General features: G+C 49.0%; 2 protein-coding genes and 1 long non-coding RNA gene across 9 annotated transcripts; 1 reads left to right on the forward strand and 2 right to left on the reverse strand.

Annotated features, from left to right (window-relative positions):
- The first annotated feature begins 4 nt into the window (after positions 1 to 4).
- dctn1a (dynactin 1a) lies at positions 5 to 8,916 on the forward strand. Of its 7 annotated transcripts, none has more exons than XM_086105128.1 (30): positions 5 to 423; positions 1,812 to 1,877; positions 1,955 to 2,149; positions 2,249 to 2,330; positions 2,410 to 2,441; positions 2,560 to 2,580; positions 3,031 to 3,054; positions 3,476 to 3,622; positions 3,813 to 4,010; positions 4,101 to 4,305; positions 4,385 to 4,463; positions 4,531 to 4,690; positions 4,761 to 4,865; positions 4,940 to 5,131; positions 5,202 to 5,318; positions 5,405 to 5,557; positions 5,664 to 5,824; positions 5,907 to 6,075; positions 6,160 to 6,228; positions 6,306 to 6,518; positions 6,604 to 6,765; positions 6,849 to 6,980; positions 7,070 to 7,195; positions 7,261 to 7,403; positions 7,483 to 7,643; positions 7,722 to 7,843; positions 7,942 to 8,137; positions 8,223 to 8,296; positions 8,361 to 8,450; positions 8,526 to 8,916. In XM_086105128.1, exons 2-30 carry the CDS (start codon positions 1,836 to 1,838, stop codon positions 8,661 to 8,663), a joined length of 3,708 nt encoding a protein of 1,235 aa, XP_085961254.1. In that variant the 5' UTR covers positions 5 to 423; positions 1,812 to 1,835; the 3' UTR covers positions 8,664 to 8,916. The 7 variants fall into 7 exon arrangements, with proteins under 7 accessions (XP_085961254.1, XP_085961253.1, XP_085961252.1 ...); XM_086105132.1 differs by having other exon boundaries at positions 328 to 437; XM_086105127.1 differs by having other exon boundaries at positions 5 to 437; positions 7,483 to 7,843.
- Positions 2,201 to 3,345, reverse strand: LOC147209328 (uncharacterized). The gene is made up of 3 exons (XR_015100215.1): positions 3,166 to 3,345; positions 2,986 to 3,077; positions 2,201 to 2,369 (listed from the first exon to the last, which is right to left on the reverse strand). It is a non-coding gene; the product is annotated as an uncharacterized LOC147209328 (long non-coding RNA).
- A 936-nt stretch (positions 8,917 to 9,852) lies between the features above and the next one.
- On the reverse strand, positions 9,853 to 11,774 carry fam113 (family with sequence similarity 113). Its single transcript, XM_086106041.1, has 8 exons — positions 11,702 to 11,774; positions 11,338 to 11,417; positions 11,022 to 11,254; positions 10,743 to 10,893; positions 10,375 to 10,615; positions 10,242 to 10,301; positions 10,033 to 10,170; positions 9,853 to 9,951 (listed from the first exon to the last, which is right to left on the reverse strand). The coding sequence occupies exons 1-8, from the start codon at positions 11,772 to 11,774 to the stop codon at positions 9,863 to 9,865; spliced, it is 1,065 nt and encodes a 354-aa protein (XP_085962167.1). The 3' UTR covers positions 9,853 to 9,862.
- Positions 11,775 to 11,959: the final 185 nt, after the last annotated feature.

The following is an 11,959-nucleotide window of genomic DNA, read 5'->3' on the forward strand; positions in this document are numbered from 1 at the left end:
GGAAAAACGAGACAGAATGATAGTTACTTTTGCATTGGACAAAAATCTCAAATACACGTAGTGCCCCTACTCGCTACAGAGGGGCGCTGTTTCATATAAACCTGTGTTCTCGTCAGGACACCGGAAGTGAGGGGATGGAACCTTGCTGAAAATTAAATCAGAATTTTACATTTACAGGAAATAGCACGCCTTGTCAATAGACTAGAAAAAAATAAATATTGGATCTAATTATTTAAGAAACACATCGCTCACAAATAGTAACTACACACAACAGTATCTGTCCCCTTTCCGCACCGGAAGGGGGCGGTAGTGCGCAGGAATCCCACCGGCTAAAAGGCCATAGAAGAAGCGGAGCAAGGAAAAGACCTAGGAAGCAACAAGAAAACCAGCTGGAATCAACATTCCGAGGAGATACGCCTAAAGGTTGTATTTTACGCGTGAGTGTGAAGAGGCATAATGTAAACTGCTCGTGTCGCGAGTGCTCTTCCTCTAGTTTGGGCCCCCCCAAAAAGGTCCACCGTTGCATTAGCTCTGCTGACATTAGCATAACAATTTCCAGACTGACACAGAGGAGGCGGCTGTGATGGAAACGCACCTCTGATCGCCAGCAGACATGGAAGCTGTTGTATTGTGTGCGAGCAGAAAAGCATGTGAACGATCCTGGGAGACATTTAAACGGGCTGCTGCTGTATCACTTTTTTTAAATTTCGTGAAAGTGTTGTTAACCGAGGCATTCAGTTGACCAAACAACACAATAAAATGACACCAAATCCACCAAGCATGAATATTTTTAACCAGAACGTGAGTGACGTGGCCCGATCAATGTGATATAATTAATCGCGCTAATCAGCATAACATTACAGTATTATCCATCTCGGCGGTGACGTGTAGTGATGCGACACTTTGGCCCCTCCTTTCAATGCTCGCCCTTTTCTGGGATAGGAAACCCATTCTGATTATGAAGAAAAACAACACTTGAGTTGAGAAGTTTGGAGCGCGGCGGGATCTCTAAATTACCTTGCATTTTGATTGTAATGAACATGGCTATGAACCGGAGACATTCGTATACGCCCCAGGTAAGTAACTCGACTAACATAACGTCATTCCTGAGTAAAACGCTACATTTCGTCATTTGAAATGAAAATATTTTATTGGGGACACTCACCGCATTGTAGAAGTGTGACTCCCCTCGCTGTCTTCATGATGACGAATGTGGTGAAAGAGAGAAAATTAAGCCAATTTGACCAAAGTGTATTACTCAACTCAACTGTATTTATAGAGCACTTTCAAGCATTCAAAGTGCTGTACATGGAGCAACTAACATGTACTGTATACAACAATAAAGCAATAATCTGTAACAAAGATCGTAGTAGGCACCAAACAGTAAAACTAAGATCAAATCTGAGTCATGCTGAGTCAAATGCCAAAGTGAGTTTTGAGGCGGGTTTTAAAGATGGGCTGCTCCTGCTCGTTATGAAGAAGACCTTTTTCAATCCACCCCCCCCCCCCCGTGGTCAAAACCATTCGGCGGCATGCGTTAACACGACCTAAGTTCTTTTGAATGGGAGTCTTTGTTTGAACTGGGGCAAGTAAAAGACAAGATTTTATGCGGCCTCTTGTGGTCTGTGACATGTGACTGGGAAATGAAATGATGTTCTCAGATCTTGTTCTGAAGAAATTTGATCCAAATCATTTAAGTAGTGGGAAACTGACCACTATGACCGGTCTGCTCCTACCTAAAGATGCGAAAATAGATATTAACTACATTGGTGTCCATTTGTTTTCTGTCCTTCGTTTCCACAACCTGCCAGCTAACCAGCCCATTGATAAGCAGAATGAGCGCCGGGGGAACTGTGGAAAGTGGAAAACCCCCAAAGGTAATTGGCAATATTGACAGGAAGAAGATTTCAACGTTTAAAAGGGTTTAATGGAAATACCTGCCCCCTCCTCCTAGATTGGTTCTGTAGTGGAAGTGATCGGAAAAGGACAGCGTGGCACCGTCGCCTTCATCGGAGCGACCCTCTTTGCCGCCGGCAAATGGGTGGGTGTCATCCTCAACGAACCCAAAGGCAAGAATGACGGCACCGTGCAGGGGAAACGCTACTTCACCTGTGAGGAAAACCATGGAATATTTATCAGACCGACTCAGGTTCGTAAGATGTCACGGGTTATGTGCGCAAGCAGCGATTTGTGCCTTTTGAACAACTGATTCGTCGTGTGTTGGCGTCGCTCCGTACGGCGCGTGCAGATCCAGGTGATGGATGACGGCTCGGGTGCATTATCCCCCGACACTCCCGATTCGGGCGCTTCCAGGATCCCGAGACAAAGAGGTGACCGTTTTGTGCCTTACGTGGACTCCTTCACGGAGCCTTCAAAGTAGGAATCAAACATGTGACTTTGTTCCACCAGATATTCCAGAGACTCCCAAAACAGCGAAACAGGTATGCCACAATCATCAATTAGAGCAATTTAGAAATCCGTCATAACAAGTAAACACAAAGCAGTCTTTTTTTTGTTAATTGCCTAAATACTTTTTTTCTCCCCCCCCCCCCCCCACAGACACCCATAAGTTCAAAGAAGGTAGAAATGGTTCTGATAAGATTTTTTTTTTTTTTTTTATGGTTTGCTTTGTGTTAACACCACCCACATAACTATTAACGTTCTTAAACTCTTCCCTTAAAAAAATAATGCATTGGCATTGCACGAGGCTCCAAAAACAGGTTTTTGTTTGGCCACACAGTCTTTTGTTTGCGTTGTTTTTGCATGTGCAGTTTTTGTTGCTTTTTTGGGGGGGGGGGGGGGAGCATGCACACGTCATCACGTACAGGGTTGTGAGGCACTTTGATCCAGTTGCATGAGGTTACGCACTCATATTCCACTAGTGTTGTTATTTGTGGAAGTAACTGGGGCTTGAAAAACCCCCCAAAAACTAACGGTCAATATACACTCACATGGTTTGCTTTTCCTGTGTTGCTAACCTCTTACCTTGCGACGCCGGCTGTGTGTGCACGCATTCCTACTCTCCTCCAGTCCTCTACCCGTCGTTCTGCCAAGGTGAGCGAACGGTGACAGTTGATCTGAGTTTTAAAGGCGGAAAGGACACCGATTTACATCTGCGACGCGTACGCGACACGCGTAGTTAACACACGTTCTTTGTGATCGTACTGTGGCAGTGGCGCACGCCAAAGCGTCTGGCATCAGCCACCTCGCTCCCCTCCCTCTTGGTACGTCCCCCGGGCCGCTGCAGGCTGCCGCTCATGGTATGCTCCGCCACGTCACGTTATCACGGGAAGTGGTGAAGCGTCTGCTCCAGAGCACGGGTGCATTTGGCCTGTTTGGCTCACAGATGGGATTTACTCGATGAACTCATTCGGAGGGCACGTAGCGAGGGGTGGTGTTGAAATGTTTGATCGAAGCCGAATACAATTGAAGAGTTGCAATTATGTTTTCCTCCACCCACCTTTTTTATTGTCAGGCGTCTCGTGAGAATCTGTCATCTGGCGATGTGAGTGAGATGGGCCTTTCCCCCCATCAGAGCGCGCTGGGTGCTCCCGTGACTCCTCAGTTTAGCGGGCCGCCCACTGAGGTCACCACAACCTCTGCTCCAGCGACTCCGAGCAAGGTGGGTCAAAAATAAGAGCGACAGAATGATGTCGATGATACGCTGTCAGTCGAACGTACGTGTTTTCAATCCACGGTATTTTAATTGAGCAAATGGGTCAAATTAATCCTTGAAAATGCCACAGAAGCAGTGCAAAATGTTTACTTGACCCACCTTGGATCCTCCTACCCGCCGTCTACGGCTCCCCCAGGAGGAGGAATCCCTTCGTGCGCAGGTCAAGGACTTGGAGGAGAAACTGGAGACGCTGAAAATGAAGCGCATGGAGGACAAGGCCAAGCTGAAGGAGCTGGAGAAGCACAAGATCCAACTGGAGCAGCTGCACGAGTGGAAGACCAAGATGCAGGAGCAGCAGGCCGAGCTGCAGAAGAATCTCAAAGAAGCCAAGAGGGTAAACGGCAATTTATGACAACCAGAATTGATTCTGCGTATCAACACGACGGTGTCGATTTCCCAATTTCGAATGCGCTTGTTCCTCCAGGAAGCACGTGACGCTCAGGAGGCGAAGGACCGCTACATGGAGGAGATGTCGGACACCGCCGACGCCATCGAAATGGCCACTCTGGATAAAGAGATGGCCGAAGAGCGAGCGGAGTCGCTGCAGGTGGAGGTGGAAACGCTGAAGGAGAAAGTGGAGGAGCTGTCCATGGACCTGGAGATCCTTCGACATGACATTTCAGAGAAAGGTCCGTTTCGCCGCACGCTCGCCTCACGGAGGAGTCGTCGCCAAAACTGACGTGCTCCGCGTTTCGGTTTCTCCTGCAGGCTCGGATGGCGCCGCCTCCAGCTATCACGTTAAACAGATCGAGGAGCAGAACAGCAAACTGAAGGAGGCCTTGGTCAGGTGAGTACATACACACAACAGTTCCAAAAAACGTCGTTAATTTGAATCCTTTTTTTTTTCTCCTTAGGATGCGTGACCTGTCTGCCTCTGAGAAACAGGAGCACGTGAAGCTGCAGAAACAGATGGAAAAGAAGAACGCCGAGGTGGAGACCCTGCGGACTCAGAAGGAAAAACTGCAGGCGGAGGTCAAGCAGGCCGAGGCCACAGTCGACGAACTGAAAGAGCAGGTGAAAGTCGCGCCGAGATTCCAAAATGCAAAAACGCTTACCCGGTCTGAGTGTCCGTGTCGTATTGCAGGTGGACGCCGCGCTGGGATCAGAGGAGATGGTTGAGACCCTGACGGAGAGGAACCTCGACCTGGAGGAGAAAGTCAGAGAGCTGCGAGAAACCGTTACCGATCTGGTCAGTCTGGCTTGAAACGGATATGATTCACGGCCGCCGTCGCTCAGTGACAAGTGATCTTCCCGCTTCGACAGGAGGCGATCAACGAAATGAACGACGAGCTGCAGGAGAACGCCAGGGAGACGGAAATGGAGCTGAGGGAGCAGCTGGACCTGAGCGGCGCCAAGGTCCGAGAGGCAGACAAGAGGGTGGAGGCCGCCCAGGAGACGGTGGCCGATTACCAGCAGACCATCAACAAATACCGAGAGCTCACCAACAGACTGCAGGTGGGCGCGCGTCCCGGATCGTTGCTGTAGCGCAGAAGCTCGGAGCTTGATTTTCATTTTGCGCAACCAGGAGGCCAACAAAGAGCTCATGACCCAGCAGAATGAAAATAGTGAACAGGTCCAACAACCTCCCGCGGAGCTGTTCGATTTCAAGATCAAGTTCGCCGAGACTAAGGCATATGCCAAGGTAGGTGAAGGACGGCAGTTCTGCCAAGTCCGTCGTGTTTAAAAAAAATTTAATTTTTTTTTAAAAAACAATGCACGTCATTCAAGGCCATCGAGATGGAGCTGAGGAAAATGGAAGTGGCTCAGCTCAACCGCGAGGTGTCCCTGCTCACCTCCTTCATGCCGGACTCCTTCCTTCGTCACGGCGGAGACCAAGACTGCATCCTGGTCCTCCTGCTCATCCCCAGGATCATTTGCAAGGTGGGAGGCCATTTTAATCCGGTGCGTCGCACCCACGCGCCGTGGCCGTGTCCATCCGGTTTCTGTAGCATACGTGCTTGTCTCCCCACCACCACCACCACCATAGGCAGAGCTAATCAGCAAACAGGCGCAGGAGAAGTTCGATTTGAACGGGAACCTGGCGCAAGGCACGGCGCTCAAAGGACCTCCGGGAGAACAACGCAGTTTTGCCTCCGGGCTTGTGTACTCCCTGAGCTTGCTGCAGGCCACCTTGCACAAATACGAACAGTAAGCCACAAGTCGTCACGTCGTGCTTTTCCGCAACAACAGAAACCGCTCGTTCATGGCGTCTGTCCCCGCCTGGTTGCAGAGCTCTGAGTATGTGCTCGGTGGAGGTTTTCAAGCGCATGGGCACGCTCTACTCAGAGATGAGTTTTCACGAGCGCTCTCTGGACTATTTCATCGACCTGCTGCACAAAGACCAGTTGGACGAGACCGTTCAGGTGGAACCGCTGACCAAGGCCATCAAGTATTACCAGGTAATAAAACTGGCTCTGCGTTTCACGAGCGTCCTCTTCCGCGATAACAGAATCTCAGCGAGTCCGTTTTACGGTGCCTTCTAGCAATTGTACGGCGTTCATCTGGCAGACCACAAAGAGGACTGCACCGTGCAGCTATCCGACCACATTAAGGTACCGGTCTTCCTTTAGTGGTGCAGTTTTAGGACGTGATCCTGGAACAAATTTTGCATTGACCTTCCGACCCTCAGTTTACCCAGAGTGCCCTGGACTGTATGAGCGTGGAGGTCGCCCGTCTGCGTGCGTTCCTCGCCACAGGTCAGCAGAGCTCGACTCTGGCGGTTCTCCTGAAGGACCTGGACACTTCCTGCTCGGACATCAAGCAGTTTTGTAAGAAAATCCGCCGCCGAATGCCCGGAACAGAAGCCGTTGGAGCACCGGCCGCTCTCAATTTTGGACCGCAGGTGATAACGCGTACGCGGTGTCACGTGAACGGGTGCTTACTTGCAATGAGTACTTGAGCACAAACGTGGCCCGTTGTGCCGTCAGGTATCTGAGGCGCTGACCGAGTGCAGACGGCAGCTGACCCGCGTGGTGGCGGTGCTCCAGGAGGTGGCGGCGGCCGGAGCGCAGATGGTGGCGCCGCTGGCTGAGCAGGAAGGACTCAATCCGCTCAAATTGGAGGATGCGGCGTGCCAGGCTGTGGAGCAGGTCGGGAATCGTCTGAAACGTTCAATTTGGGTTAAATGCAACCAGGTCAGGGGTTGAAAGGAATCCTTCGTCCTTGCGCACAGGTGTATGGCGCACATGGTCTTAATGGCACCGAGTGCCTGCGGCAATCTTGCAGCGCTATCGTCGCTACCATGAACAAGATGGCCACCGCCATGCAGGAAGGAGAGTACGACGCCGACAAACCACAGGGAAAGGTACTTGGGTGTCTCTTTCTGTCTTTGATGAATCGGTACATGGTAGCCTTTTTCTTTTTTTAATTTGGTGATGTGATTTAAATCTCAAGAGTCCTCCAGTGGAAACGAGAGCAGCCACAGTTAGAGCTGAGATGACTGATGCGGAGGGCCTTGGAGTGAAGCTGGAGGACAGAGAGGCAGCCATCAAGGAGCTCAAGAAATCCCTCAAGATCAAGGTGGGCTCAGGTAGAAAAGGCTGGCTTCGTGCGCAAGCTCAAGAGTAAGCGTGTCTTCCTTGCAGGGAGAAGAGCTGAGCGAGGCCAGTGTACGTCTGAGCCTGCTGGAGAAGAAGCTGGACACGTCCACCAAGGACGCGGATGAGCGTGTGGAGAAGATCCAGACCAAACTGGACAAGAACCTCGACTTGCTGAAGAAGAAAGAAAAGTGAGACGATCATTGGTCTTTGTGCGCCAGCGCGCTCAGCGTGTCACCCGCGCTCCTTTTTTTCCCCTCCCCCGCGCAGGGAATTTGAGGAGACGATGGATGCGCTGCAAGCAGACATCGACCAGCTGGAAGCGGAGAAAGCCGAGCTGAAACAGCGCATCAATAACCAATCGAAGATGACCATCGAAGGCTTGCGAGGTGTGCCCGCTTCTGGGATGGCTTCCGTCGTTCCCGCAGGAGGTAGCTTTTTGAAAATAGCCGAGGTGAAGGCTGGATCTTTTCCAACTCTCAATCATTGTGGCCGTATCCTCCCCTCAGTGGGTATGTCCCAATCACTGGCGGGCTCGGTGCAAGTGGTGGACTCTCCTCTGCTCCAGCAGCAGCTTGAAGCTCAGAGACTGGGCCTGAAACGCCTCAAGAACGAAAACATCAGACTTAAGGTGTCCTGGGAAAACCTAGAAGAGTTTTTTATTTTTTTATTTTTTTTTAGATGAAAGCATCTTCCATTGGCTTGACCACGAGTGTGTTTTCCGTTCAGGCAGAGAAGATGAGCGCCCAGCTGGCCTCCCTGCCTCCACTGTGCCCAGCCAAACTGCCCCAGGTGTCCAAAGAGAGCTCCATGCCACCAGAGGGACTGAATATGGGCATCTACCGCCGCACAGACCAGCTGCTGGCGACTCTTCTCAAGCTGAGTGCAGAAGTCAAAGTGGTGGACATCACCGGGAAGACGTCCGGTGTGGTGGCACATCTGATTCCCCCCCCCCCTTTCCCCCCTCCATATCCCCAACTCTGACATTTTCTCCTTTCATTTTTCTCCAGTCAGCGCCAGCGCGCAGCTGCTGGAGCAGACCACCCGACTGCACAACCTCAGCAACGCTCTAGCTAAACTCAAGGTAAAAAAAAAATTTTTTGCGCAACACTTGAATGTGCGTCTGAATAATATTTCTTTTCTTCCAGGGTGAAGTAGCTGAACACATTGTGTCCAATCAGCATGGAGCAAAAGCTGCTTCCAACTTTGCAACCTTCCCGGTTTCTTCTTTCGTCAAGGTGAAAAATAAAAACCGCGCGCGCGCGCACAGACACACACACACACAAATAAATCATAATTTTCTCTAACCTTAGGCAAAGGAGGAGAAGAAGGGCGGGACGGTGTTTGTGGGCCGCGTTGCCATTCCATGCACTCGTGGACAAGAGCAAGTCCACCGTCTGGTCCTGTCGCAGCAGCAACTGCACCAAGTGCACCGCCTCCTCATGGGCTGAGGCAACTTGCTGCCGCCTGTAATTCCTTCCGGTTTCTACTTTCCATTTTTGTATGGTTAAGACACGATTAGCACTAACGACATTGATGAAGACGTGATCATTTGGAAAAGCTCCAAATGATGACACATGTCAACATTTTTTCACTCTTTACAGGGGATATTAGGTCGTTTTGTACTCTACATGTACCAAATACACTCCCCATGTTTGATGTGCAATTTCACGAATAAAAAGCAACCACTTGTACAATGAACAACTTGAGTTTTGTTTTTTGAACCATCTGCGTCTGCTGTGCCTTAAATAAAAATGATTGGAAACATTCTCGACATACTATTCATTACGTTACCGTTTGTATTATGTATCATTTTCAATTCACTCTGTAGTATTTGTTTTATATACGTACGTCCGTGCATTGACTGGTATGCAACCTGTAAGAAAGCAACGGTGCCACACCCACGGCTAAAATTCATCTTTAAAGACAAGACTCTTGCTTTAAAATCAACTATGAACTTTAACCTATCAGTGGAATTAACATTCAAAATGCTATAGTTCATTCTCTCTGCAATAGATGACGATTAAAAAAAGAGGAACTATCTTTTTATCTGGGATGCAAGATAATCTGGGTTGCAAATGAGCAGGATGCCCTTTTCCTTCTCAATTCTGAACGGTCTGTCTTCGCATTAATATTCCATATTTAAATAAGCTCTCATTAATGTATTGGCTTCACGGGAATTTAGCAGGCCGTCTGCAAAATTGTAGCCAGCGACTGCATCCCGAGGCGCCCGTGGCAGGGCGACTACTCGGTCCTGGGGGATTTTTTTCCCCCACCGAGGGGGACTAAGCAGCGTTAATAATTTTGTGAGTCTCAATATACATTTAGACAGACATGCATACAGTTTTGGGGCGGGGGTTAGTTTGTTCTTTTACGTGAGTTAAATCCACCTGCACGGTGACACTGCACAACCTCACAGACTTGTGTATAAAACAAAAGAAAAAAAGTTAATGCTGGAAGGGCATCTTTAATATGAAACGCACGTTTTAAAACAAAAAACAAAACACAGAATATATAAAACTTACACTAAGAATTCAATGTATGTGGAGATTGTGTGAGAACTGACCCCAACATGGACATTTTCTCCTCGCAGAGAAGCACGCTTTCTTCAGGATGCGCAGAAGCATTTCAACGCAGATGAGAATGAAGTCTAGTAATGGTAGTTGGACCTGCGATGACTATACGGCATGTAGTGGTATCTGGTGCGCCTCGTCCTCATCACGTATGGCCCGTTGTAATCTGCACCACGTAGAACAACGGGCTGCTGAGCGGACACGTCAAAAAGGCCGCACCAGAATGTTATTGACCGGCATTGCGCACCGTTTGGTAGAGAGCCACGATAACTGTAAGGTGTGTGGTCAGCAGCATGCTCGTCCCTGCATGGCGGCGGGTGAGCTTCAAAGTCTGTCAAGCCACGGTGGCGAGGACGAGGCGACCAGGTGATTCTTTGAGGCCTCACTGTGGAATAGAATGAGCAAAGATGCATTTTGGAAAGACCACAGATGATTTCAGTTCAACCAGTATCGTACCGTCACGTTGATTACCGGTACTTTCCGAGCCCTGCGGTGGACAGGTGACCGAAAAGTCGACTAAAAAGAAAAAAGTGGAGTGAGTCAGCATTGAATAAAACCCGCCACCTTTTCAATATGCCTTCATCATCACCCAAAGAACGAAGCGGCAACTCCACGCCCCAGGCGTCTGCGGCGTGCAGCGACAGTAGCGTGCTTATTTGGCGGTGAGCCAGGGCGTTCCAGTGGATGCCGTCTTTGGTGCGGTGTTGCAGGGAAAAACGGAAGTGAAAGTGGAGGTCCAGCACGTCCACCTTGAAGGCTTCAGCCAGCACTCCGCTGTAGAAGTTGGCTTCGATCACGTCATGACGCAGATGGGACGCCATGTGCGAGATCTGCTTCGGAGCAGGGCAACAATGCCGATTCCCCTCGTTCAGTTTGAAACTAAACGGTGATTTGATATGTTGCGGGCAGCAGGTTTGCCGTTTCACTGCTTTGAATATACAATGTACGATACTGTACCTCAGGAAGCAAGAACCCCCCTTTTATGCGCTCTCCCAGGGGCATGGTGAGGTTCCATATGACCAAGCATTCTTCTGGCAGGATCCCAAGCAGTTCTTCAAAGAACCTATTGAGGTTGTCCTTGTACCTGTCCACCCATTTTGAATGGTACCTACAAGGAGGTTCGGTTAAAGCCAAGTCGCAGGGTAATTGGGATGCTTAAACGCAAACCGCACCAATAGATGCGAAAATAAAAGATTTGTATGCTCAACTGCCTTAACAATAAGCTCCATAGCTTACCTTGAGATGTCCCAAACACAGGAGTTGACGATGACCAAATCTGGTTTCAACCCATGGCGGAAATCCTCCATGACGCTCTTCATGTAGTCCGAGTAGATGCGCGTCACAAAGTAGAAGCGGATCAGGTGGTGCGGGGACTGGTACTGCCGGACCTCACGGTATCCCGTTCCATTGTGCATCTGGCTCAGGCAGCCTCCTTCCACCAGGCAGTCCTTCTCGAAGCTCATCTCACCCTGAAGAGAGACAGAAAGTGAGAGCAACTGGAAAGAGCACAAGTTATACACACGTAGAACAGGAATTTCTCATGATCACTTGCCTTTCTTTTAAGTTGGGCAGCGTGGAGGTATTCATCCTTTTGTAAAAGCACGACAAGGTCTTTGTAGATGGACCGCTGAACTGGTGATACAGAGAGATACGCATTAATCAGGGAAACAAAGGTCCATGTTATTCAAGATTTATTTCTGATTCTAAATTTAAATCAGGCCTCTTAATCTCTGGGCTTTTTACGCTCAGGTTTGCAACCCATTTGACATGTTTTGTTGTACTATATTTTGTTCTTCTACTTCTTCCTTTCATAACTTTGTTGCTGTGAATTGGGAATTTCTCCATTGCGAGACTAATAAAGGTTTTCTTATCTTAACTTACGTGAGGAAAAATATGAACACAAGTGAGATACTTACTCGAGTCTCCCAACACCACAATGAACTTGTTGTGGAAAAGCTGGCTGACAAGCTGGTGGCTGATAAACTTCATTTATTCCTTCTTGTGTGGTTAAAAAAGAAAGAAAGAAAGAAACGGGATTCTTTTTCAGTGGGAGGCTTATCCTAATTTTAAGACTCATGGAGAAAAAAAAATGCTAATTGGACCGTCATTGTATGTGATTGATATTAGCAAACTTGCTAATTTGATCATGTACCGTTGTGGAAACGGGTGAGGAA

This window comes from Hippocampus guttulatus, chromosome 2 (genome assembly GCF_054856545.1).
Source record: "Hippocampus guttulatus isolate MCC_2025c chromosome 2, RoL_Hgut_1.0, whole genome shotgun sequence".
In the NCBI taxonomy this organism is placed as follows: domain Eukaryota; kingdom Metazoa; phylum Chordata; class Actinopteri; order Syngnathiformes; family Syngnathidae; genus Hippocampus; species Hippocampus guttulatus.